Below are 25507 nucleotides of genomic sequence, written 5' to 3' on the forward strand. Positions count from 1 at the left end.
ACCAAAACACCCCTTTTGCAAATATATTTACAATAAATGTATAAACGATTCGAAAGAAATACTGCTTCTGAATGGGTCGGGTTTCGGTCTAACCGGAACTGAATTTTGAACAAAAACCGACCCGACGATCGTTTGTCACCTTTTGTGTAGGGGTAGCTTTGTGGATGAATGCCTAATATATCGTCCGTGTGGTGGTCGGAAAATTGAATGTGCCGGCATAGGCAAGATAAACGTCTCGGTGTAACGTGCTGACGTATGCCGAATTCCAAAAACAGAACCAAACCCAATCGCGAACATCAATCAGGGGAAGCGAGAAGGTTCAACGAAATTCATGGTCGGAAACGAAAACCGAAAGCCGTAAAACGCATCCACGGTTTGTTGTAGGACGAACGAAATGAATGGGTTCGAATTTCTCGTTCCGAATGGCAAACGGAGACACGGAGAGTGAAGCTTTTTATGCATTAAGTTAATACGGCTAACCAAATCCCAAGAATGATGTCCCTTGCCGTAAAGATGGTATAAACATATGAGCGGGATAAAGTTAGCCGGGGTAAGATGCTCACTGGTTTTCCCAGCATGACAGATGTATTAATAGCTAAGTTAGAACTGGTGTAGATGTTAACTTATTTCACATAATAAATGTACTGAGCGGTTTAACCATTCTCGCTGTCTCGTTGTTAAAATGAAGGAAACAATAAAGGAAAAGTCGGTTTATTTTCGAAGAGGGCTTTATCCCAGCGATGTTGTTTTCTTTATATATTTTTCATTTATATTTGTGTATATATCATCAACAGGTATACAAGAATGTTTGTTATTACAATTTTATAAATCGCATATTTCCTTCCTTTATACAAAACAAGTATTATAACATCATCAGTCGAAGAAGAAGAGGGTCGTCGAGAAGAAGGTAAACAAATTTGCCCACTTAAAGAATGCACTATTGCGTTGTGTAGTGGATGTTTGCGCCTAAAGGTATGCAATTTGTGTTGTTTTAAGCATACAGCCACACGAAGACAGCTAAAAGGGCATTCGGAACTGCAGTCAAAAATGAATGAATAAAAGCTTCCTAGACCCCTTTTATAGAACTAAATCGGATTTTGATTAGTTACGTTTGCATATTTTCAGGCATTTGTAAACAGCTACGCAAACGGAATGAAATCGAGAGAAATAGTACAATTGTTGTAAATTTAAACTAAACAGAATCAACAGCTTTTACTTTATCAATTTAGACGCGTTACTGACACTACTCTGGTAGAAATGTTTGTATAGAAACAAAGGCTTACATAAAAATGCACGCTCACATTCACCCGATTGATATCGTTCCGTTCTAAACTATACACCGTTCGGTGAAGGGTGAGTCTAAAAGCTCCCCCAAAAGGTAGGCTTATCGATGATGGTCGGTAGTACTTTCGCTTTTTGAACCATTTCATCCTTGTCTGTACGTTCGTTAAACCCTGGCATGCCAATCATGCGATTGTGTAGAAGCTAATGGAAACTAGTTTTACACAACAGACAACAGGTGGTTCTCTAGCTTGCTTCAAAACTGAAACCATGACGTTCAATTATTATTCTCTACAGGTTTTTTTGTCTTCTTTCACTAAAACTACAACAGAGTTTAATGCTTGTGAGTGCGTGTTAAAATCATTTTGTTGTTTTGAAAAGCTTTGAAAATGCCTCGCTGTTTGATGAGGCACATCCATTTTCGAACCTATACATTGATCGTTCCTAAGCGACTTCCTACCAGAGAGCCTAATCATACCATTACACTCGTTATAAACTCGCGATAAAAAGACTTTTTACATAAAAATATCTAAAGCTAATCAAAGCACATCGATGGATTAAAATCATTTTTCCCGTCTGCTAACACACCATGCGAAAGGACTACAGCATCGTAATTTGTTTTGCGGTACACCACGCACACAAGGGTTCTTTATGGCAATAACTTCCTCACTCAAGGACAAATGGTGCTGTTGTTAGCACGTGCACGAAGAGTAGTACAAATTACGAAGTATCTTCTCTTTTGGGTGTCGCACCTTATAAGGTTGATTGTTTCGAAGAATTTCGTCCGTAAGATACGTACCCAGTGGGCAATATTTAGCTGGCAGAGATTATTTTATTATTTCCAGAATCATATACTGTGTAAATTTGCTGCTCTCTCCATTTGCCTGCTAAACGCCTAACGCTATGCAATGTGCATGCCGCAATTCGTGTTTTATAACTTGGCACACGGCTTATTTATCGCTGTTTAACGTAACTTCCTTTTATTGGGGGTGGGCTGTTGGGACGCATTCTTCTACGGGTTGGTATTCGTTGTTTGGCACCGGCTTAAATTTCGGCTGCTCAAGAGGTGCTTTTCACAAAGCCCACGTACTAAAAAGGCTCGCCGTTTGCGAATTCTTCGATGTTTCTGCGATGTCTTTGGGAAGTTGGTAAAGGTTGCTTTCGTTGCTGACACATCCACATCCTGACTAGACTAAACACTGAATGGCACCTAGCCCATCCACCCATCCACAGGTGATGGCAGATGGTAGGTTGAGATCCTTCCAAAAAACCGACGCCGACCCACGTCAGTTAAATCCTTCCGAAGTGGAGGGTAACGAGGGCACATTTTCTAAGCAAGGCGATGGTGGAGAGCGGTCTTGTGCACCAGGAATATTTTACCCTCGGTATCGAGATAGACCTGTGTAGCACCGGGGGCTGCCCCACTAGCTACTCCACTCCCCACCACCCCTCGCTACACGAGCAAGCGTCCGGCCGCACCGGGTCCACCATTTGTTCCGCGCGTCGAAATGGTGGCGGTTGACCGACGGGTTGACACGGTCAGCGAGGTGGTTAGCGTTCGCATCGAGCTGCTGCTGTGCTGGTTGCGCAGGTTGCGATTTCCATTCGAGATCGTGCCACACCGGGCACGGTCCGAGCGGTCTTCCTCGCTGGCACAGCAAAGCGGTGACGATAGCAGCCATCGGAATGGTGGAAGTCTTCTACGGAAAGGCACACAAATGAAACAAGGAAAATTCATTGCAAAAAGGTAAGAAATCGATTTAGGCAACAGCATATTGATTACTCACTTCAGCGTGCGCACAAAGTGCGTGGAAAAGAGACAGTATATCAGTGGATTGGCCGCCGAATTGAGCGGTGCCAAGCTTTGGATGAAGGTGGCAATAGCGATGTTGGTTTGCGTTTTTGGTATCTGCTCAAAGACTTGCAGCAGATCGAAGACGATGTACGGTGACCAGCACAACACGAACACGATCACAATGACGATCGTCATCTTGACCGTCTTCACCTTGGCACGGGGTATAATGCCACGGGAACTGGCCCGTCTGCTTGCCAGCTCGGCGCACCCTCCATTACGGATTGGTCGATCTGTATAATTAGTATAATGAAAGGCACAACTATTATCCTTGAAAAGTTACATGAAATAACAACTGTTATATGCTAAAAAATATTTGTGTTTTCATAATACTTTTATTAAAAACAAAATCCTTCTTTATCAGGTTAGTAACTTCCTTTTTACTGAAAGACATTTTGCAACATTGATTCCACGTTATTGGCTCGACAACGTTACGCTAGTCCTTTTGTTGTTAGATTTCCAAGAATAGATGGTATGATCCTATTCAATTCTATGAAAATTAGATGCAAAATAAATAATGTTGCATCCTAAATAAAAAAACGCTGCACAACGCTTTGAAAGCATGTTGTAATATCCGCTGGACGTACATCGCTTCCAAAGAAGAAAGCAATAACGTTTTATTGTGCACGGTCCTCAAACTCGCCGTACGGTAGAAAATTGAGTTGCTACTAGAAATTGGATTATGGAACGTAACGTCAGTCGCTCAAATTCATCACCGAGCCTATCTTCGTACCGTGCGCCATACCCCATACTTACGTTTCGCTCCGTTTGCAGCCGTACTGATAGGGGCCGGTCCCAGCATCGAACCCTTGCTCCAAATCGTCCGAATGATGATGACGTAACATGCCGAAATGATGAACGCCGGAATGACGAAGAGTGAGGCAGCGACCCAACACAAGTACACCTGCCACCGGAACGGATCGCCCAGTTCGATCCAGCACTGCAGTTGATCTGTTATCGAAAGAAGGAAATCCATGGTGTGGGGAAGTTTCGTAACGGAAGTACGTGTGCGGTTATCCACACTCACCCTGTATGGTGCGTTCCTCGTACAGGTAAAACATTGGCGACGAAAAGGCAGCACTGAAGCCCCAGGCGGCGGCCACCAGCCGACGAGCACGCTTCCCTACATGCAAAAATGGTTCGATGGAGGCGCCCAGTCGCCGATCGAATAACGTGTCGGGGTGAAAATAGAAGTGCAGGTGATTGGAATAAAAATAAATATAGCACACAAAAAATACTCTATCCGTGCAAGGTGCTATACAATACTTACAGCAGCCGGAAAAATTCATCGGATGCGTGATGGCATCGTAGCGGTCAATGCTAAGAGCTACCAGCACGTACGTGGAGGCGTACGTCACCCACACCTGGACGAAGCGGATCAGCTTGCAGGCGACATTGCCGGCCAACCAGGAGATCGTTATCCGCTGCACGATGTCCGTCAGTACGCTTAGCAGTCCAACGCTGAGATCTGCCGGGAAGGGACGAACAGACAGCAAATAAACGACCATGTCCACCAACATGTGCGATTGTGGTTTTCCATTGCAAAGTAATTGTTTGTTTGTTCGGCAAAGGATACTGTAAACACGATCAAATTAAATCTGACACCTTACGGCCGATGGTGTAACCGCCGTACACAATCCGATGATATTTTGATTTAGAAAGAAAATATTTATTATGTTTTTAAAAATAACCCGGTGGACGATTTCAAACTTTGATTGGGAGATGTTTTTTTTTTTTAGGAAAAACACTTATTTTTGAAGTATATTTCCCATCGATGCAATGAAAAAATCGCAATGGAAACCGCTCCTTTCGACTTACCTGCTATAGCAAGCTGTTTGATGAAAAAATTCATCCTCGATTTGCGGTTTTTGTTTAGAAAAAGCGTCACCAGCACGGCTGTGTTGCCAAGCACGATCACCACAAATAATATCCATAATACTGTAAATTGTTCAGTCTGCAACGAGAGAACGCAAAAGAAAGACGAAACGATAAGAAGAACATTTTTGGGGATAACTCTAAAATCCAACAGTGCACCAGAACTACTTGACCGCACGGACGGTAAACATTAACTTGCGTCGGTATGTGATGGCAAAAAGAACCTTCCCATCACGCATCGATCCATCATCATGGTTCGCGTTGTGGAAAAGTGTTTCCCTGACTGACGGGTCCCCGTGTGATGATCACACTGCAGCTGGGAAGAAATTTGACCAGCTTCGGTGTCAGCACGCTTACAAACGGTCACATTTTGGGAGTACCCCCGTGACAGACGATAATCAAGTGGAAACTGTAGCTCACGTTTCGGCAGCTCACTTAAACCGGCTCACCACAAAACGTCAAACGTTCGACGGTAACCTGTTCTTCGATACACTAACCAGTGTGTGCTAGAGGGATTTTTTTTGTGTTTTGCTACGAAATAATCTACTGTGTGTTCTATATTTCACGAGGTGTCGAACATTTTTGTTTTTTTTTGTTATTTTAAGTGTGTTGTGTGTGTTTCGAATTTTAACAACAAGAATAAACCCTAGCGTCTAGAATAACACACATCAATTACTGACTATGCGGTTGACTTCCATCAGCATCGTGTCAAGAAAAGGAATGAAAAAAGAAAATAAATGCGTGATATAACTATGTGGAATTTTTGAACTATATTTCGGGAATTTTCTACTCAACAGCAACCACTTATTTGTAGGGAAACGATGAAGGAAAACATTCATCTATCAGTATAAATAATAATTTATGTTGAAGGAAGTCGAGGAAGGAAAACGTTGTAAGATAAAAAAATTTAAAAAAATATTCATCTATTTCAAATTCAATGTAATGTCAGAATGTACTATTTATTGAATAATTTAAAAAGCAGGGAAAAAGCACCGCGAAAATCCATCAAAATAAATTTACAGCGCATGGAGTTTTTTGTCGGGCAAAGATAAATATGAAAAGCTTCCCAAAACGTGCCGTGATTGTACGTTTTACACGTTTTACTAGCGATAAAAGCATTCGTTCGGTAATTTAATTTACACGAGCACTTCAGCTAAAAGTCACCAGGCAGCAGCGCGTTCCGCATCATGCCCAACGGTTAATGCAGTACGTTCCATTAAATGAACTGCACACTAATCGAGCAGAATTGCATCGAAATCGATCGTTTATGGGGATCCAGCATCAAACCGTCCCGCTTCGGTATTCTACTGCTGCGGTTCAATAAAATGGCAATAAAATCCCCATCCGCTGGAGTGTCTCAAAAGCTTATGGGGAATGAAATTACACGCCCCATTTAACGCCCAACACGTGGTTGATTATTGCATGTGTGTTTACCAACTACCCCGATGTATGGGACGGCACATTATCCCACTCAGGCCATATCCCATCGAGCAAGCACTTCGCGAGCAAACGAGCGCTCCCTCCCCCCAAGCGATGGACAGCAGCGCGTCAGCGAACGAACGATAGAAAGAGTTTGAAGTAATCATCATTATAATAATCCTCCGCGAGCACTTTCCGCCACCGTACAATGGGTGTTTCTCATTAGACGGTGGGGTTTTTCATGCTAAATTTGGTGAACTTCAAGCGTTCGCTTTACCCATTAGGATCGTCCCATTAGCATGTGTGGCGGCAAACCGAAGCGCCGGGAGCGCTAAACGAGACGAGAGTTTTAAACAAGCGAAAGGTTAAATTCATTTAGCTCTGCATCAAGCACCAACGCCACTCGGGCCGGGGACAATTATTGTAATGAGGCGAGCTTTAACGAATCAATGGATTGTGCTGTGTTTTGATTGATTCTAATGGGTAGCTGTTAAGTGGTGTTTGTTTTTAATCTAGCGATAACGGAAGAAACCCCCAAATGGCTGTTTGTGTGTCAAAACAGTAGAAAGTATTTGTTTTACATAAAACATGGTGTAATATAAAAAAATATAGCATAATAAATTAATAAAGTAATTTTCTTTAATAACTGTTGAATATCAAAAGTGTTTTTTTACAAAATTTTTGTTCTAATTTACTGTTTTTAATCATAAAAAATATTATCCAACGTAAATTAACATGTAGTATTGCTTTACTTAATCGTTTTTCACCGTACATTAACGCCATCTGTGAGCAACCGCATAAACTTAACGCACCACAGGAAAGGGAAAAAAGGGTGGAAAAATGAAATTCAGCAATTAAGTGACTATTTGTCTCGTTTTTAGATCAATTTATTTTTTCACCACCCCATATGCTGTGGCTCACCACATCCATATGGATGACGGTGTTGATGCACTGATAATGGACGTCGCCTTCTTCCACAGTGTGGTTCTTTAATTTAATTCCCAGTCAAAACGACGTGCCTCACACCTTCGGGTGAACAAATTCGAACACAAGACAGTAAGCTACCGGACGAACCGTCCGACACTTGTTCGATTGCTTTCGTCCAGCATAAATATACATTACAAGTAAGAGCTAGTAAGTAAAGGGGCCGATCCGATTTATCAACGAAGTTGATATACCCGTGCACGACCGATACCCGTTAGTTCACTTTGGTGTTTGGGTGGTGCAGCAGCATGTAACGGTGACGACAGGTGAAGACATGTAACTGTAACTGCAGCGCACGGTTGACTTATGCTGACGCGCTACGTGCAGTCCCATACATGGATACTTCGCATTCTCATAAATAATTAATCGAATCAAAATACCTGATCGTTGCTACCCTTTGGTTGTGCACCCCGGTGTGAGCAGTTGGCTCATGGCATCCGTCTTGCCTTATACCGTCTCAACCATATCGGTATCGAATCGTAAGGGCCATCTGTTGTGTGCGAAGGTGCATCAATTTACCGTCCATCAATCTAAAATGTCTTTAGCGCGTCTCATGCAGTCAGCGTTTGCAAGACAAACTTTCAGTACTCGCCCTCTCGCCCACTTACTTGTTCGCTCTCGCGCTGTCCCTTCGCACCCGAAACGACACCCTAATGAGCCGAACTTTATCAATTAATTGGCAATAATTATACAATTTAGACTGTACCATATTTTAGTGCCCGGTTCCATTCACGAGCACCTGGCGCTCGGTATACGGTAAGCTTCAATCTAAAGGTGCTGATGGATATCACTAACTAGCGATCAGATGGATTGAACGGTAGGAGGGTAAGAGGTGGTTGTAAAGAACCCATAACTCACATGCAATGGCATTATGGTGTTGTGGTAGCAGACAACTGCATCTAAGTATACACGCTTGACACTGACAGAACACCGATAAGAGCCCGTACCCCCGGTGACAGTGGTGAACTGAGTGACTTTCGTAAACATAAAGCAATTGCTGGCACGTGCTGTCCAAAATGGACAAAGCAATGGGAGCAGAAAAGGGGAAAACGAGAGAGACAGAGAGAAGAGAGAGATGTCCAGCACCAATTAGGAAATTCGTCAGAAGATTTACAAATGTCAGTTTGACACGAATTACACCACACCCGGCGTGGAACACCGGCGTTCGGTTGTTTATCTGTCACTCTCAGGATGGCGAACGCCCGCAAAATGGACAACCGTTTACATAAGCGACGCGAATGAATGTTAGCTCGTTAGAAAACATGATCGTGGCGAGATGGGTGGTTGCGGGATACTGAAAATGTTCCCCCAAACCGTCGCGTGTTGACATTGATGTCTGCAAGGACCCATCCAGCACGGGCGGGTCAGTACGAACAGTCCATAATCGTGCACCAAATGACACCTTCATACCGTACACGGGTGTACAATTAGATCATATTTACCTCCAAAACAATGCAGCCAAGGCCTCGACTGGAATGGTTGACGCTACCGATGGACAAATTGTTGTCCTCGGTATGGAACGGTCAGTAGCGTGGTAATTTCGTCAGTAGTTCAATTGGTTCGTTGTCAATCCCATAAATAGTATTTTTATACACTTACTTTCCCATTCCTACGTATGCCGCTTAGAAGCGCAAGGGAATCTATTTTAATGACATTTAGGAATTTGTTGTTTCCAACAAGCTTTTTACGTTTACTGACAATTTTATGACACGTTTTGTGACGCTCTACAACTAGCAGGATCCATAAACATAACCTCATTCTGTCAAGCATTGAAAGCGAAACTATAGGCAGTGTAATCAATTTTGTACGAACGATAACATAAAACGGTTACATGGTTTTGCTCACAACATATACAACTTGCCATTACACTTTCGGCGTTCTTGTACCGTTTCCATATAAAAACGACATAACAAAAAAGAACCCATTTCTCCTTACAGTGTTCTGCTTTTCCTTTGTACTTTATTCCCTCATCTCACTACTCGTAAATCAATGGCGATTCCAATCGGAAGCGATAATTCCATCAGTACTTGACATTCGATCGTTTTCATCTACCGATTAAGAAGCTATCTTAATGAATTCTCGAGGAAAGCATTGAAGCTAGCCTCAAATGATACGTTCTAAATTTAGACGTTGAATGTAATGCCGAAATGCCGAATATGCCACAAAGTCTATACTACTTGACATTCCGCAAGAAGGGGGAAATTCTTGCAACTATTCCCCTTTGTAGATAAATACACATACACAACAGAGAGATTTGTGAATAAAGTTGTCGAAGAAAGCAGTCTCAGCTCTAGGAACTAGGTGACCTGCCATCGTCAAGATGCCGGAAGTTTGGAGTTTGGGATTCAATAAATTCTGATAAGAGTAGTGTTGGACGATCTACAAATGAAAAGATTCACATGTTAGTACGTGCAGGAATGATACTGAAGCCAAAAATTACCGAGAACCGACAAAGTTGTGTTGGTTACTCAATCAGATAGATACTGCTTGATGAGCAACTGCTTGGGGATTGTCAGCATAGAGTTTGTTAACATCTTCTCTGTACTTGGTTTCGGAGCAATTCCAGAGTTCGGGTCGAACGGGAATATAATATCTAATGGCAGGAATAGTTGAAGACTTTCCCCGAAATGGATGATTTGAATTCGAGAACCGGAAGATGTATTGCTTTCACTATTGAAAGTCCTCATTTTGTTCCATTTGAATCCAATTTAATTTTCCACATACTTCAAAAGAAACCCTTTCAAAGCTTCTGTTTCATGGGTTTGCTCCATTCACTCCAAAGAATGGCCTACATTCATTCCACATTACATCCCCTAAAATATTCTCCTTCCGTTCGAAGGCGTACCGGACCGTTTCCCTCTAATTTTTCACGTCAACTTATACTTCCGCCCTTCTGTAAGCTCAAAGAAACACTATGGAACGACCCGGCGACGTAACAACCCGCCCGGTAGCCTACTTCTTCCGGGTCATTCGTCATGGCTTGTTGAGTCAAAAGCCGAAATTCTCGCACTGTTTTCGCCTGCCCCCCCCAGATAGATCCCACAATAATAACATTCGGCGCCACCAGCAATCATCCCATTCCGGATGAGGTCCAGAAAAAACGCCAGGAATTCATCCCCTAACTGTGACCCATTTGTCACCGGATCCGATACGATTCATCAGAACCGGAAGCAATGAGGGGAAAATGGTACGCGCGCGCGTGTATTTGTGTGTGACGCTTTTACTTCCCATTCACATGCAATGCGTACGTGAAGTTCCGTGTAGTAAAAATAGTACACTCGTTCCAATACCGGATGTGGAGGTCAAATAGCCCAAAAATAAGGGAATTCCCTCAGGACAAGCCCCACAAAAAAAAATTACAATTGGGAAGCTGAACTTCTGATAAGATTCCTTGTGAAAATGGGATACGGTTGGGTGGGAAATGAATGATGCTTGTAAGGAGGAAGGTCAGCGAAAGGAATGAAAATGTGCTTAGGGGAGAAAGAAGAAAGAATCAGCTTTACAAACCAAAATAGGGAGAAAAACACCACGACATTGCATCAAACTGCGTCGTGGCGTTTGCTAAATGCAATCATAAATTTAATGTCATTTTAGCAAACGCACGTTTTTCCGGTGGAAAAAATCGAGGGCATGGATGGAAGGGTCCTTCAATGGCCGTAAAATTTCAACCTAAAGAAGGCGAAGTTTGCAAAAGACAAATCAACACTAAAGGGAAGGACACTAGAAAGAAGAAATGATAGGATAGTAGCAAAAAAAAAACTAACACCAAATGTAGGTCAAAGTATTTCAGGCCACTACTACAAGGGCCGTCTCGTCCTTCTGTCGAGAGCTTTCGTTGGTCGGAACGCATAAGAAATGCTTTGAGAGTAGGCCGCTTCGTTCATCAAGCCTTTTATTCGATGCGTAGGTTTTATTATTTGATATCGTTTACTATTTCGCTTATGTACTTCAGCATTCTTCGTCCCGTGTTGGTATGATGGGTGATAAATTTAACATTTTTTGCGATCAAATGTGGGGTGATTTCTATTGTTCAAAAAAGTTACAAATTTGGAAATTTATGTGGAAAAATTTTACTCGGGTCGTGAGAACAAATTGAATTTCCTTCTTTCAATTCCATCAGGTTTTATTTCTTGTTCCAAGTATCCAAGCTATTTTTTATGTTCAATGTTTGGTTAAATCTGCATTCGACGAAATGTTAAGGGTAAATACCATACTTTCAACACCAATCGTCGTACAGTTGCAAAGACCCATTAAATGAATATTTCCACCCACAAACCAAAACATGAAATGGCTATTTACCCCTTTAGAAAACTTCATTCAACTCCATCTCGATTCAAACGGTCGGTGAAAGTAACTCATATTTCTAACCTCACCATGAGAAGTGTTGAAATGTAATTCCACTTAAAGGAAACCATTATTTGTACACAATTCTGCTTATCAGCTCATTCCGATGAACATTTCACCGTGTCAAAAAAAAAACATTTACAGCATCCCCGATGGTCGCTTGCAGTTCTGATGGAAATAGCTGTAGGGGGGAAAAAATCCATCATGAGAAATGAGCAAAACATCAACACCATTTCGCTTGGTGGGAAATACCTATGCTGAACGGTAGCGTGTAACCATCGTCCGGTACGGTTTTTGTGGAATCATCGTACGACGTTTCGCGCGAACGCACAGCACGAAAAGGGAAACCCCATCTACTGATGGTTCGTATATGCTTCCAAATGACGCAGATTTATGATGATCGATCTGCGAGCGGAAGGACGGTTATGGGACGATCCACCAGACGGAGACGGCCGGGTACTGTCCGATGCAGTGTGCACACGTCGTGTGCAGCAGTAAGTTATGACAAATTGATTGACTAGCTATCAGATAAGGGCTGGTTTTTCCGTTGCACATTTTACCGTTTTGCCGATGAGTCGGGCTGACTTTTCTGGTCATTCGGTCGCTTACCGGGCGCGATGATGGTTCACGCTTTTCGGGCAGAAGTTGCTACCCAACCGATATGCCCATATACGTGGATACGGCAGGCATTAGTCGCGTTATGCCCAATAGAAGAACGATGTATACCTATGATGGGTTCGCTTGTGAGCGGTAGTGTTGTTTGATAAGTTACTTGGATTGTGGAATACAACTGCTTAATGGTAGCAATTTCGAGGCAAAATCATAGAAGTGATAAAAATCTTATAAATTAAATCGTTTAGCCATCCATTTACTTTCAGTTTAAAGTTTGAAGATGGCTGTCGACATAGTCGACATAGGGCTCCGGGTACGCTCGTCACTATAGAAGCCACTTTGGTGACAATCATTTAAACAAAAAAGCTGAAACATTAAAGCTAAAAATAAATCTCGATTTTGTTCGACATAACATTTGAGAAATAATTGAAAGTTTACTCTTGAATCTTCTGAAAAAAAGAGCATTGTTAAATATTAGCATCACCTAAGAGAATCCTACTAGCAACCATATATTAAGCTCTTGTATATTAGTACACTTTAATTGCATATTCCAGTGAGTTATCAATTCACAACGAACGATCAACAGAAGGATTGCATCACATATGTATGTACTATATCGACCCTACTCCGTACGGCAAAGCACGTCCGCTGCACGTGGATCGTCCTACCGGTTGCGCATCGGCGAGTAAAAAAGGCTGTCTTATTGAGTTATTATACGATAATCAGCTTGATTTACTTGTAATCCACGGGGTGTTGCACTTAATGTAGTGATTATGTACGATCAACTTCCACACTCGCGTACTCGCCTTTACTTGGCAACGGAATGTCCGGACACGTGCATTTGCGCACGTACCACTGTCAAGTATAAACGCGACCGTAACGGATTTGCAGCGGAACTGCATTGAAGAAAGGCCACAACAACAGCAACAAAAAAACGAAGCTTTCCAAAACATAAATAACGCTTCTTCGAATGGATGTAGAGGAATGGAAACCTGTTGCACGCTTCATCGTGCAATCCAATTTTCAATGTCCATTAGGAAGATGGCGATGGAAGAAGCGGCAAAATGTTTAACATTGAATCGAGATTTTTTTCCCTCCACCCATGTCTTAGTAAGCTGCATCAGGATATTTAGTTGCAACGTCTCGCCTGCTCAAGGTTAGCAGAGTTGTCTTGAGAGAAAAAAAAGTGAGACATAAAAAGTGCAACCAAGCGATCCGAAGTCAACCAAACGTCTCAGCAAGTTTTCAAAGCAATGATGATGAAAAGGTTCGCAACCAAAATGAATGCACCGTGTATGGGGTGAAAAAAAGAGAGAAAGATCATTTAATTTAATGGCATCCTAAATAAAGCTCTATCTAAACGTATTATCGGAAGTGGAAGCAACCCCACGAGCTGCGCCGAACAAATGCTTCCCATGCACGACCTCGTGAACGATGTCCTTTTCCTTTATGTCGCCAGGAGCTTTAAGACGTAAAAGATAAGGGGAAAAGGCAAAAAAAAAACCAAAACCCTACAAACGTTCATCTTTCATGAGTATACAAGAAAGAAGGAGAAGCTAGTAAATGGGAATCGGATGCGTTTAATTTCGTGCTTATTGAAGCGCAAAATGAATACTTTTGCTGATAAACTAATGCGGGAGCGTGGGAGCAACAGCACGTGGATGGATGGTGTCGTGTCCTTTTTTCCATTGGTCGCATAAACTGTTTACATAAATTTGGATGACCAAAGCTCACAACTTGATGAAAATGTTTTGATGTTTCATTGCATGATCAACCCTTAGTTAACAGCAGACCCTCACGAACTATGCGACTATCTTCTATTGACGGCGAAAGTTAACACATTTTAAAGTTCCAAATTGTGGGTTGAGTTCTGTCTAACTAATCTGTAATTAGTTGTACGAATGGGTGGTAAAATGTCCCAAGCAACCAGACGGTACGGTATCGCCACAGTTGGCGTCTTTATGCGATTAACGTGGTCGTGTTACAAGTAACTCTGCCACTGTGTTCGCATGCTTGGTCGCCTACGAACTGATTATCGCCCTCCACTGATAGTGGGTGCGTATAGTGGAGATGATGATGTCCATAATTCCTGGTTGCTCTATGGACCTGACGCAAGCTAAACTGAGCAAAAGTGCTTACCGCAGCTTGCGACGGGAAACAGTCAAACATATGGTCAATGCCTGGTGAACATCTCAACGGATCTGAAGGTTTATGCTGGTGGAGGCGGAAGGTAATATACTTCCACTTGCAACAGTGAATAGTAGGTCAAGCTATACCCCCGAACCCGGTCCCCTCCCCTCATCTTACCGGACATTTGCAAACAATTTTCGCATTAACCTCAAAGACCCACCGTACTTTAGCGAGCATAGAAGCGTTCGTCCGCCGGAGGGAAAGGGTGGATAAGAAGAGTGAGTGTACTTCGTAGCCGGGAACTAACATCTAGCAGATAGGGCGATGATGATCATAATTATCATTTTCTATTGAGCGTACATGTACTCCAACATGTACGCCCGACGCTGGGAATCGATTGGATAAATGGTGGATAAAGTCGTGGGAAGCTTGTCTGTCAGGTCTTTGAACTGTGGATGTGATGGATAATCCACCTAATGATTCGCGGTCTGTCGAAGACTTGGGCGCCATGAAGAGGACGATAATTGTAGACAAATGTGTTCGATTGAATCCAAGAGTCTGGGCCGAGAACTGCGAAAGATTTCCCCTTTTTCCACTTGAAACTTTGTGGAACATGTGGAACACGGTTGCTCCTATTCTAGAACAATCAGAGTATTCAAACTAGTCCTTCGAAGCGTTAATTTTATTTATCTTTTGAATTACCGCCTCTACGTGCCAATTTCAGTGTATCTATCAAAAGCATCTATCTATTACACTAAACTAAATGTAACTGTATGAGGCATCAATGAAATAAATTGGACACGATTTTCATAAAAATCTTATACTTCCCACTAAACGTTAACGTGTCTCGTGTCGCCTCCTTCATCTCGTAACGTATCGATGGAAATACGAGAAAATGATGCTTTGCCGCGGTTAATTGCTGGCGGCTGGTGATAAATTGTCCCACACTGACGCAATTCTAGGCCCCCGGCGTTCGATTAACCTTTGGAATAGGCCATCGCTACCATCGCTACACCAACGGCAAGCGGTGGCCTATGGCATCATTTTGCGCAAGAGCGCTAGATTCTTTTTGCGAAATTGATGCCTCGATAAAATAAAGCGCGCATCATTTGCGGATCAGTTTTCCACGTTACGATCAAAATCGGACCGGACGAATGGCGTAGTGTGGTGGGTATCGCCCACCGTCGAACAGTTTACGATTAAACAAATCGATTTACGGCCACTAAATAATACACTTAAGCACTGCTATCGAGGGCCCATCTCCCGCAAGCATTTGCACCAAAAAGGCCGCTTCAGCTGCGACTGGCCGTGCTGAAACCGGAATCGAACGGCTTGCGTTTAATTGCAAAGGGTTATGGCCGGTGTTTAGTGGGGTGCGAATTCGAGGTTATATAACAAAAAAAAGAACGAAGCTTCTCCCCCATGACATGCGTCCGCATAGTTCAGCTTCTAAGCCGGTGGTTTTATGTGCATTATTTACGGCGACTCCAGGCTCGGATCGAAATGCAAAATAATGCTACCACAGCCGCGGTTGAAGGAAACAGCTTTTCCAATCAAATTGAGACGATTACGAAAGGTCTGTTGGAAACACAGACGGTGAGTGATCCACAGAGATTAACATAGGAGGATTACAATAGTACAACAATACGTGCTGTAGTTGCTAGTGGAACGATTTATAAAGAAAAGTGTTCCATGGCATGATTTTCTTTTGGTAAGATGATCTATCCATCCTTGACATAAATGAATTTACTGTGAATCTGTTTATGTATTGTTTATTTACACTCGTTCATAACCAAGAGAACCATCAAAGAAAATGTCTAAATATTGAGAATTACAATAAATTACTTTTTAATAGTATTTCAACAATTTCTCCACCAAATTGCATACTTAATTAGCAAGGTTTATCTTTCGAGTCTCTATTTTTTATTAATACTTTCTGATTAATCTATCTCACATCAGCTCAAATAAAATGATAGAAATACCTTTTCTCATATATTCCTTCTTCAAAACACTCATCACATTTATTGCATCGTTTGGGACAATTCAATCAAATCGTCCTAACATCTTGATCGTGCATATACGATCGAACCACTACAAAGACGCCGCTTTATATCCCGCACGCAATCATAATCAATTAAACACCATAATCAATGCTAATGAAAGGCAAAATTCGGCAAGCGGTTTATTATCAACCTTTGCCGCCTATTGCAAGGCCACCAGATGTGGCAATATAATGCCGAATGTTATTATTACATTCCAGTTTTGTAGCCAAAAATTCCAAATAATACCCCGGTTTGTGAGTTAGATTTTCAATCGACGATTTATGGTACACTCGTAGTACACTGCAGTTCCATCTCACACTGAGGAACCATTTGTGAGAAAGCTAATAAATTATTCGTGCAATAAAACATGTCAATCGAAAATGGTAAAATCAATTCATTGGGTCATGCTGCTGCTGTCTGTTGTTGTGGCAAGAAAAGGGGGAAGATAAAATATTGCTCCATCATAAAATGTTTGCTAGACACCGAATGTTATACCTACATCCTGTCTGGATGATATCGAGTTGTTAATGATTTGTTACAGTTGCTTCGTGAGAAGGTGAGGGACAATGTGGAGCAAAAAAAAATCTACGATAGTAAGCCATCAGAAACATTTTGCAGGGTGACATCGAATGTATTTTTTTTGGAACGTCTCAAGGACGGTAAGCAATTCTGGGAAGGTTGGATTTTTGAGAATTTTCTATTTGTCCGATTACATAATTGACGATGAATTAATATTTGAAATATGCAACACAAATTGCTGTCGCCGACAAAGATTCCATTTTCATACATTTTACATTTGACCTTTTCCAACATCTGGACCATCTGGCGTACATGTACACGGTTGGACGGAAGAATAAAATTGTTCAATAAAGTCATCATTCTTCAAAACCAATCAGACGATCCCGTGTCTATAAATTTAACCCATAAGAAAAGAGGTTAAAGGTAGTACATCACGCACCGTCCCTACAATAACCGTAACCATTGCAAACCGTATTACGCTTTACACTGAACGGCCTAATCGATCCAATCGGAAGAATCAACCTTACCCGTGCGCACTGGTATGGCGTGACGCCCAAACGTTACACCGCGTCCGTAATCGAAAAAGGGAAAGAGTCCGTGACATTTGTCGGGACCCCATTTCGGAAACCCGACAAAGCCATCGTCTTCGACCAGACGGTACAGTGCAAATGAATTCAATTATCGGCAGACTGCAATTATCAGTGTCCATCCGTGATCGTTACATTGCCCGGGCCAGTGTTTTGCATCGAATCTTCCGACAGCAATTATGCGCCATTTAATCGGTAACGGTGTTCGATGTTCGAATTCAATTACCGTGTACGATTCCGCAAAATGCACTGGAATGGTCGCTGTTGCATTCGATGCATTCGATGTCAATTAAACATCGTCTACCGTGTTGCACATCGGTAGCATTGTCCCACCATCGCGTCAGAATGTGTGAGACAGGCAGAAAACTGCACATAAAACTCCCAACGGGCGTATTTCCCAATTGGAAATTAGCATGAACCAGTATTAGTAGCATTAACATAAACATTAACATAAAACCCCCTTTTCTAGTAATGCCGCTCTACCATGGCAACATGTTGCACATTCTCTCAGCACTGGTCATGAATGTCGATTAAATACATGCGCTTGGTTGCATGCGAGCTAATGGAACATCTTCCGTGCTGTGGGATTTACCGACCAGGCGATCGTCTTTGTCACCATTTCGCCCAGACAGAAGGGCTTTTAGTTTTTTAGAGCTTTTTCCCCTTGGTTTTCTTCATATGATTTATGCTACCGAAAAAATGCATCTCACGTGGGTTTCACGAACAGTTCTTAACGTTCAAGCCACGTCGGGTCACTTCCCTTTTCCCGGGTGGCAAAGCTACACATAAATCAACGAGTGTGCGTGTATGTCGTACCATCGTGATACGTGATCACGATTCCGAGCAGAAAGTGCCATTCGGTTGCAAATACAACATCCACCGTAAGTAAATGTCTAGAACTTTACAGAACTTTATAAGCAACCAGTGAGTGTGTCATCGGTCACCGTTTCGACCAAGTCAGCATACATGCTATTATTATCGGGGAGGTTAGGAATGGAAAGCCAAAAAAAACAAACCGAAAAAAAACCCGAAGAACCAACCCCATCATACGGCGCGTAGAAATCGCAATTCATCGACATCCATCATCCCATATCGCGATCGATTCCAACCATCGGCGGGTCACTCTGTATGAACCTTCGCTTTCATCTTGGTTTCGTTGCCGTTTTTATCGTACATTTAAATGGCCACAACCGTGGCCACTATGCGGGGGATTCAGTGAGATTGCGATTTGTGAAGTTTGCTTTTGATTTGCACGCTTTTCGGGGGTTTTTTTCCCCTAAGTTTTCCTACGCTTATGGGTCATTGGCACAAACTCAAACACACGCATACTAAGATTTTCCAGATTCAACAGATCTCGGTGCAATCGGTTTGCGTGGGTAGCGTCGGGGTTTTTGGCACTTTGCCCAAAATATAATTTATTTCCTCTCCAATAGCAGTGCAATAGTGTGCCGAAAACTAGAGGATACGTTGTCGGGGGAGGATACATTTACGACATCAACACACACTTTCTGTTCATTCGCGTGTTTTGCGATTGAAATAACGATGGTTTGTAAATCAATTTAAGGTGATTTATTGTTACAGCATGGCATAATGAGCTTCAGGAACGATCTCAATTTCGTTGTCTAATGCAGTTTGTGCAGGAATGTCCATCCATGTGAATAGGTTTTTGTTTTAGAACTTAAGACATTACTTTGAACTAGTTTTTCATAATTTTATTTGAGCTTGTAAGCTTGTACTCTCCTATTTCTAACGCCTTAATTTATGCAAAACGTACTTATGTGAATGCGATTATCTGTCATTCTTTGATGCAGAAAAAGAGAAATTGCATAACTCTAGGCTTTGACATACATGGATTTGGTTGGATAAACAAATATAATTAGTTAAGTTGAGTAGCAACCACTCAAAGAAAGAATTTTCTTTGACAAGAGTGCGTAAGGTATCTGACCCGCTTAACTTGATTTACAATTACTGCGTATCATTCATCAAACGTATTCAAACACCTCCGTCTGTCTCGTTCAACAATCAAAGCCGAGAACTCTGATGCAACCATAGCAATGATTGAATGAACGAGACATTCGACACTAATACACGATCTGATCAACGATTGATGCATTAAAGATTCACACCTTTCTGACACAAACTGATGGTAACTGACGGTGGAGTCTGACAGTGGCTTTGGAACACAAGTATAAAAGAAACGAAAAATATTATTTACAGCACAACACCTACATCCCATTGTTGCATTGTGTTGCAACGAAACGATAAAGTGTAAATGAAAATACAATGAAAACACTCATCCTGCTCCCGTTTCATTTCGCAAGAAAAGGTTCAGCAATTGTGAAAACCGGAAAATGTTTATGTTTTTCTAACAAACGATCCCATTTTTTTTGCCGCTTTCCACATACAGGTTCCGTTCTGAGTTTCGCTTCACTGGATGTCATTGTTTTTTCTTTGGAAAATCGCAATTCCATTCACACCATCATCCGATCGTTGGCGTCGTTGTGTGGTGTTTTGTTTAGCGTCAAATTTCAATTTACCCATCTTTTCCGCACTCAAATCTAACACGTGTGTGTGTGTGTGCAACGGTCCATTTATCCATTGAACCGTGATCCTTTCCGTAATATGTTTGTCGTCCAAAGATATTCACTTCCCACGAGGAAACGATGCTCCATCGAGGTGGCCCATTTTTATCTAAGGGTTTTTGTATACTCATTTTTCACACTTGCAAAGCTCTCGAAATTCCCTAATCGACTGTCCCTAGAAGGCGACGAAGAAAATAGCCTTCAATGGTTGACCTCATACGCGCAGGTTACAAATTAGAAAGCAATTTCCACACCATACAGTAGCTGCCAAAGTGTCGCTGCGTAAACGAGTATGCTGCATTCCGCATTCGGTATCGATAAAATCGATGTTCATAAATTAGTTCTCCCATGGTGTTGCCCAGCTGGAGCCACCCAGCACGAGCTTTGCGAGATAAAAAAAAACAAAACCCCCCAAAACAAACCATTCTTGCATATAAACCGTCCAGCATAAAAATAGAAACTTTGTTTAGCACCCCACCAGGTCGCGTAAAAAGGCCACCGGAAGGACGGTTTCACACTTCAAATTTGGCTGCCACTTTCCGCGGCACGTACTGACACGAATTCGTACCATCGAAACCATTCATTGCCCCGCATGCGGTTCATTCATTCATCCATATTCGATTACGACCGAACGGGAAATGTTCGCGATTTGCAAAAGAAAGAAAAAAAGGGAATGTCCTCGCTCACTTCACAATGCTACAATTTTCACCAAAAGTCGGAAGACAAAATGTTGTCTTTTGGCACATTCTTTTTCTGCTCGCTTGCGCCTCTGTGTGTGTGTGTTTTTATTCGTATTGGAATATTTCCACGTTCGGTCCAGTGTCGCATTTTATGCTACTTGAGCGAAACTTTCTCGAGGAATCTTTCGCCAAATCCAATGATAAGATAACACACAGCTTTCTTTACTTCTTTTTTTCCCCACTCCGAAACGATGACGCCGGTTTAACTCTTTCGGAAGCGCACTCTTTAGTGACGCGGCCGGCAGTTTTCCGGACGGTGGAAAACATCAAGAACCAAAAATGCGGTATTGTTCATATTTTTTCCCCGTTTTACTATGTTCTCTAGTTTTCCTTTCTGGTGCTTACCGAGGTCCACTTGAACGATGGTTTTAGCTTCATTTCGCGCTCCAGTTGGCCGTGCCTTTTGGCCCTTTTGCGGACAGCGACTGTATGTTGCCTTCACTAGACGGAACACACAAAGACTCAAAAAAATGTCATTTTCCTTTCCATAAAAATGACACACACAAGCAATACAATACAAGCAAACGATTGCAATTCCTCGTTCGCTACTCGAAATATTCAATATCCTTTCTCCGAATGTGCCAGAAGCAGCTGAAGGGAAAGAATAGCTTTCCTTTTTAAATCTCTTTTTCTCTACTGAATGTTGCTTTCGTTGCCCTTTGCGTTACCCGAAGTGACAAAAGTTTATTTTCTTTGCCCTCACAGCGACAAGCTGCCAATTTGCCACGTTTCAAGTGTTGGCTTTAAAGCGTTTGACTTTTCGCTGAAGGAGGTGAAAAAGTAAATTAACTGCACTCATTATGGACCTTCCTGCGAGAGTTGACAATTGTTGGCACGATGTTCTAATTAAGATGAAGAATGCTAACTGTGATTAAAGCTGTGTGATTTATCTTACCTTTTTTTAAAGAAACATTTCTCTAAGATGACAATGCGCAATGGTAATCAAATGTAAAGATAGAATCAAAATAAAAAGTCTTTCTATTGAATTAGACGAGGAGTTGATTTTGGATAACGACAAAAAAACGAAGAAAAAGTCTTTTTATGTTGCTCATAATTGTTTAATTTTTAATAACAAAAATGGTCACGAACGACTTTTATTTTATTAATTGACGTAAAATTCAAAGAAAAACTAAAATTTAATTTTGCATACTTCTAGGCGCTTAGAAAGACATCTTTGAGCGAATCAGGAAGAAACTTTTTGTTACTTCTTTCTTCAACTTGTCATGGTCATATTTATGTTTCTCCTTATTATCCAAAATGAGATAGATTACTTGCAGGCTTTGTGTATTATAAAAAAGAACTTTAAATAACAAAGAATTCAACAATATCTTTATCAACATAACAATAAAAAGTGCTTTACCTAGAACTTGAGCACTTCTTTTATCTTGTCCCATAACAAAACAATTCAACTTAAACGAAAGAATTTCCCACCCAAGCAATTAAAACTACGTTTAAATTTATTGGCATTCTTTAGAGCAGACTGCTTTTAAGGGTGCTCAACTACCTTGCAAAAAGCATCGCCAACACACGGCAGAGCGCACCCGAATGCAGCATTACGAACGAACTGCTTGATGTCATCCCACTTGCAGTCAAGAAGCCTCTCTCGAGAACGAACTCAACCGAATATATTTCACTGCAGCTAACGAGCGCACCTGCTGCCTGAAGCAGATCTAAAAAGTTGCAAACCACAACTCTTTACACGTGTCGCTTTCCGTGCCCATTCACCACACGCGGGGCACACGTGTTGCCGTACAATCCGCCCGCCATCACAAATGATCGAGTAAAAATGGAAGCAGCACGATAAAAATCACATCAACCGGTCTAGACGGTTTGAGGCGATAAATTTAGGGACGCCCGCCAGGACCATCAGACGGTGGTCCTTTGCCACCTTCATTCACAGCAGCAATTCTGTTCCCGAGCAATCCCAATCCAGCCACCCACCCGGCTCCATTACACCGATCGCGTACATGCAAACGACAGCGTGACACCCGTTTCCGGTGTCCGACATTTCGATGACAGCACTTTATGACAGTTTTTGGGTTCGGGGTTTCCGTTTCAATTCGTTTTCCTACCTCTACCCACGTGGAGAGAACGCTAAAGGAAGCGAGAGATTTTTTTTTCCTCAAAGGAAGCACTTCCCATCAACAGGTTCTAGCGAAAAACGGAAAACTTTGTGCTTGCTTTTAATTAAAATACAGTTTTATTCGATGTACGGCACGTGGCCCGTTGCTTACCTCATAGAAGTAAAAGCTGTTGATTTGTTGCTCCAGGCCCTCGATCGCTTCGGACGTAACGTTCGACATGTTGCCAACGAATTCCGCCCGTTCGAGTATGCCAACGTTTTGCTAGAATTTCAAAAGAAAACAGATGAAATACAGGGAAAAACTTCAGAATTTTCTCTCGTTTGTTACACAGTTCTAGAAGGAAGTAGAAAAGTTAATTAACCAATGGGAATATCAAATTGATACACACTCGTGTAGTATTGATGATTGATTCGTTTTCGTATTTGTTATCACAGTCTAATTATCAAAGTTCTACTCTTACATTTCCATTTTGTAGATGCAGGGTTTTTCGACCCATCATTGTTAACTGTTAACTGTTGTTTTTTATTGTTTAGTAGCATAATTTTTAGTATAAATTAAATCCTTAATTTGGAGGATAAGGTGATTTTATCTAGTCATATAATAGATATGCTCTTTTAAACTAAATAAGTAGACTTAAATGAAAAAAGTCCCTATACTTCTACAAATCAATTTAAATTTAACTTTTAAAATCCAATCACAATGCATGTAAATGAAATTGTTTCCATTTTCTTGTTAGATAAAATAAGATGCAACTTAACGTTAACAGATGAAAACCTCTGCAAGGAAGCATCGTCACTTACTTGCTTGTACTCCGTATCCAGTTCGCTTCCATTTAACGTCAACCACTGCTGTCCAATGTCTTCGATATTGGTTTCCTGTAGGAATTGTGCTCCGGTCTGTTCCCGTCCGGATGTGAACACTTCCCGCACGTCCACCTCCCGGTCCATTGTTTCGCCCATCGTCGATCTCGATTGATCGAGATCGAAATCAGTTCGCTCTGTAAATTGTGTACGAAGGTGTATGGCGGTATGGCTTTTTTTTGGGTTTTCCTCTTCGCAGCCAATAACCGGCCACCACCCTTTTGCACTGATCTCTTGTTCCCCGCAGGGCACTAAACTTTAATGTAACGCTACTTGTTCACAAAAGTTCCTGTTGGCGTATGGTGCACTGCCAACGTTTCAGCGCATTGTCGTCATCATCATCTTCATCGCCGTTGGCAATCTCGTCACTGTTGGTCTCGGTGTCACACTTTGCATCGTCAACCGTCGCAATGGTGGCCATCGTTGCATCGCGCCAGACCCACCCTCTGCTGACAGGGCTGACGTCCTGGGGAACGGCAAACACACACGAACGCTCGCTAATGAGAATCGCGGGTCGGAAACGGTGAATGAATCGACAGGGATAGTGATGACCAGGACGAGATAATGTTGCAATGATTTGTAATATAAAATGCTTGAGACAATGTGTTTGTTATAAGAGTTCTCGGGATATTGCACTGCTACTTGAAACGATCTTTTCTGGGAACCGTCCTTTGATGTTGTTTCATCAAACTGTACAATATGCTGAAATGAAAAATAAAATATAAAGAATAATTAATGTAACATCGAAAAGTGTGTTTCATTTTTTGAATAAAATACGAGAATAAAACGAGATTTTTTTTTGAATAAAAAAATAAGATTTCATAAAAGTTTAATACAGTTTGAACCATTTGTTTGAGTCCCGAAAGAGAATTTTACATAATGAAATTGATTTTTTTTGTAACGTACACTCAATCTCCCTTGACGGGCCCGGTCCGACGGCAAGTAAAAGCCCGATCAATCATTCACTTTTTGCATAAATGCTATCATTCCATTATGGTTATAGGTCTTGGTACCTTTTCGGTCAGCGATTGAAAAAGGATTTATATAAAGTGAACCAAAAAAAAACACAGTAACACTTTGATCCACGTACTTCACTAGGCTTCCCCGTAGAAAGATTGATCGAATGTCACGCTCAAATGAAATCAATTATGTTGATCGCGAAACGGGGAGATGGATAGAGCAAAACAAAATAATCAACATAGAAGCTTTTCAAAGCTTTCACGCACGGGAATCGATTTCTGAAGCTTCAAAGGTTTCAGTTCCGAGCGTTACTTCCTCCGTGGGTATGTGTCGAACAAATTTCGGTAGCACAGGCTCACCAAAGGTAGCTCCCGGTCGGCCGTAATTACCGGTTTTGATTCCGCACCGGATTAGCGATGATCCAGATTTTTATTTATGGTGGCTGTAAATTTTAACGACCCATAAACTGTGTCCCAGCGTTACTCGTGGGTCAGAAGTGGCTTTCGCATGTCGCACGTGGTCTAAAGCACCACCAACGGACGGTGTCTTTACTGTGTACATATTTACCAACGGTTTGACGGTGGCCAACAGTGGAAACCAGAAGGCTTTACAAACAAATTACTTTCGATGTTAGTG

At 41.8% G+C, this 25507-nt stretch overlaps 1 protein-coding gene across 3 annotated transcripts in view; it reads right to left on the minus strand.

The window, feature by feature from the left end:
* Positions 1-710: 710 nt before the first annotated feature.
* LOC125765257 (cardioacceleratory peptide receptor-like) overlaps positions 711-25507 on the minus strand; it is a 46811-nt gene continuing 22014 nt past the window's right edge. For 2 of the 3 annotated variants that reach the window (XM_049430189.1, XM_049430188.1), the window contains exons 3-9: positions 23852-24613; positions 23202-23312; positions 4952-5087; positions 4161-4601; positions 3890-4084; positions 3069-3366; positions 711-2981 (exon numbers count right to left, since the gene is read on the minus strand). In XM_049430189.1, the coding sequence (XP_049286146.1) occupies positions 2735-2981; positions 3069-3366; positions 3890-4084; positions 4161-4601; positions 4952-5087; positions 23202-23312; positions 23852-24010 (1587 nt within the window). In that variant the 5' untranslated portion in view covers positions 24011-24613 and the 3' untranslated portion in view covers positions 711-2734. The remainder of the gene's footprint in view (positions 2982-3068; positions 3367-3889; positions 4085-4160; positions 4602-4951; positions 5088-23201; positions 23313-23851; positions 24614-25507) is intronic. The other variant, XM_049430190.1, reaches the window with a different exon arrangement.

This window comes from Anopheles funestus, chromosome 2RL (genome assembly GCF_943734845.2).
Source record: "Anopheles funestus chromosome 2RL, idAnoFuneDA-416_04, whole genome shotgun sequence".
NCBI classification, from domain to species: Eukaryota; Metazoa; Arthropoda; class Insecta; order Diptera; family Culicidae; genus Anopheles; species Anopheles funestus.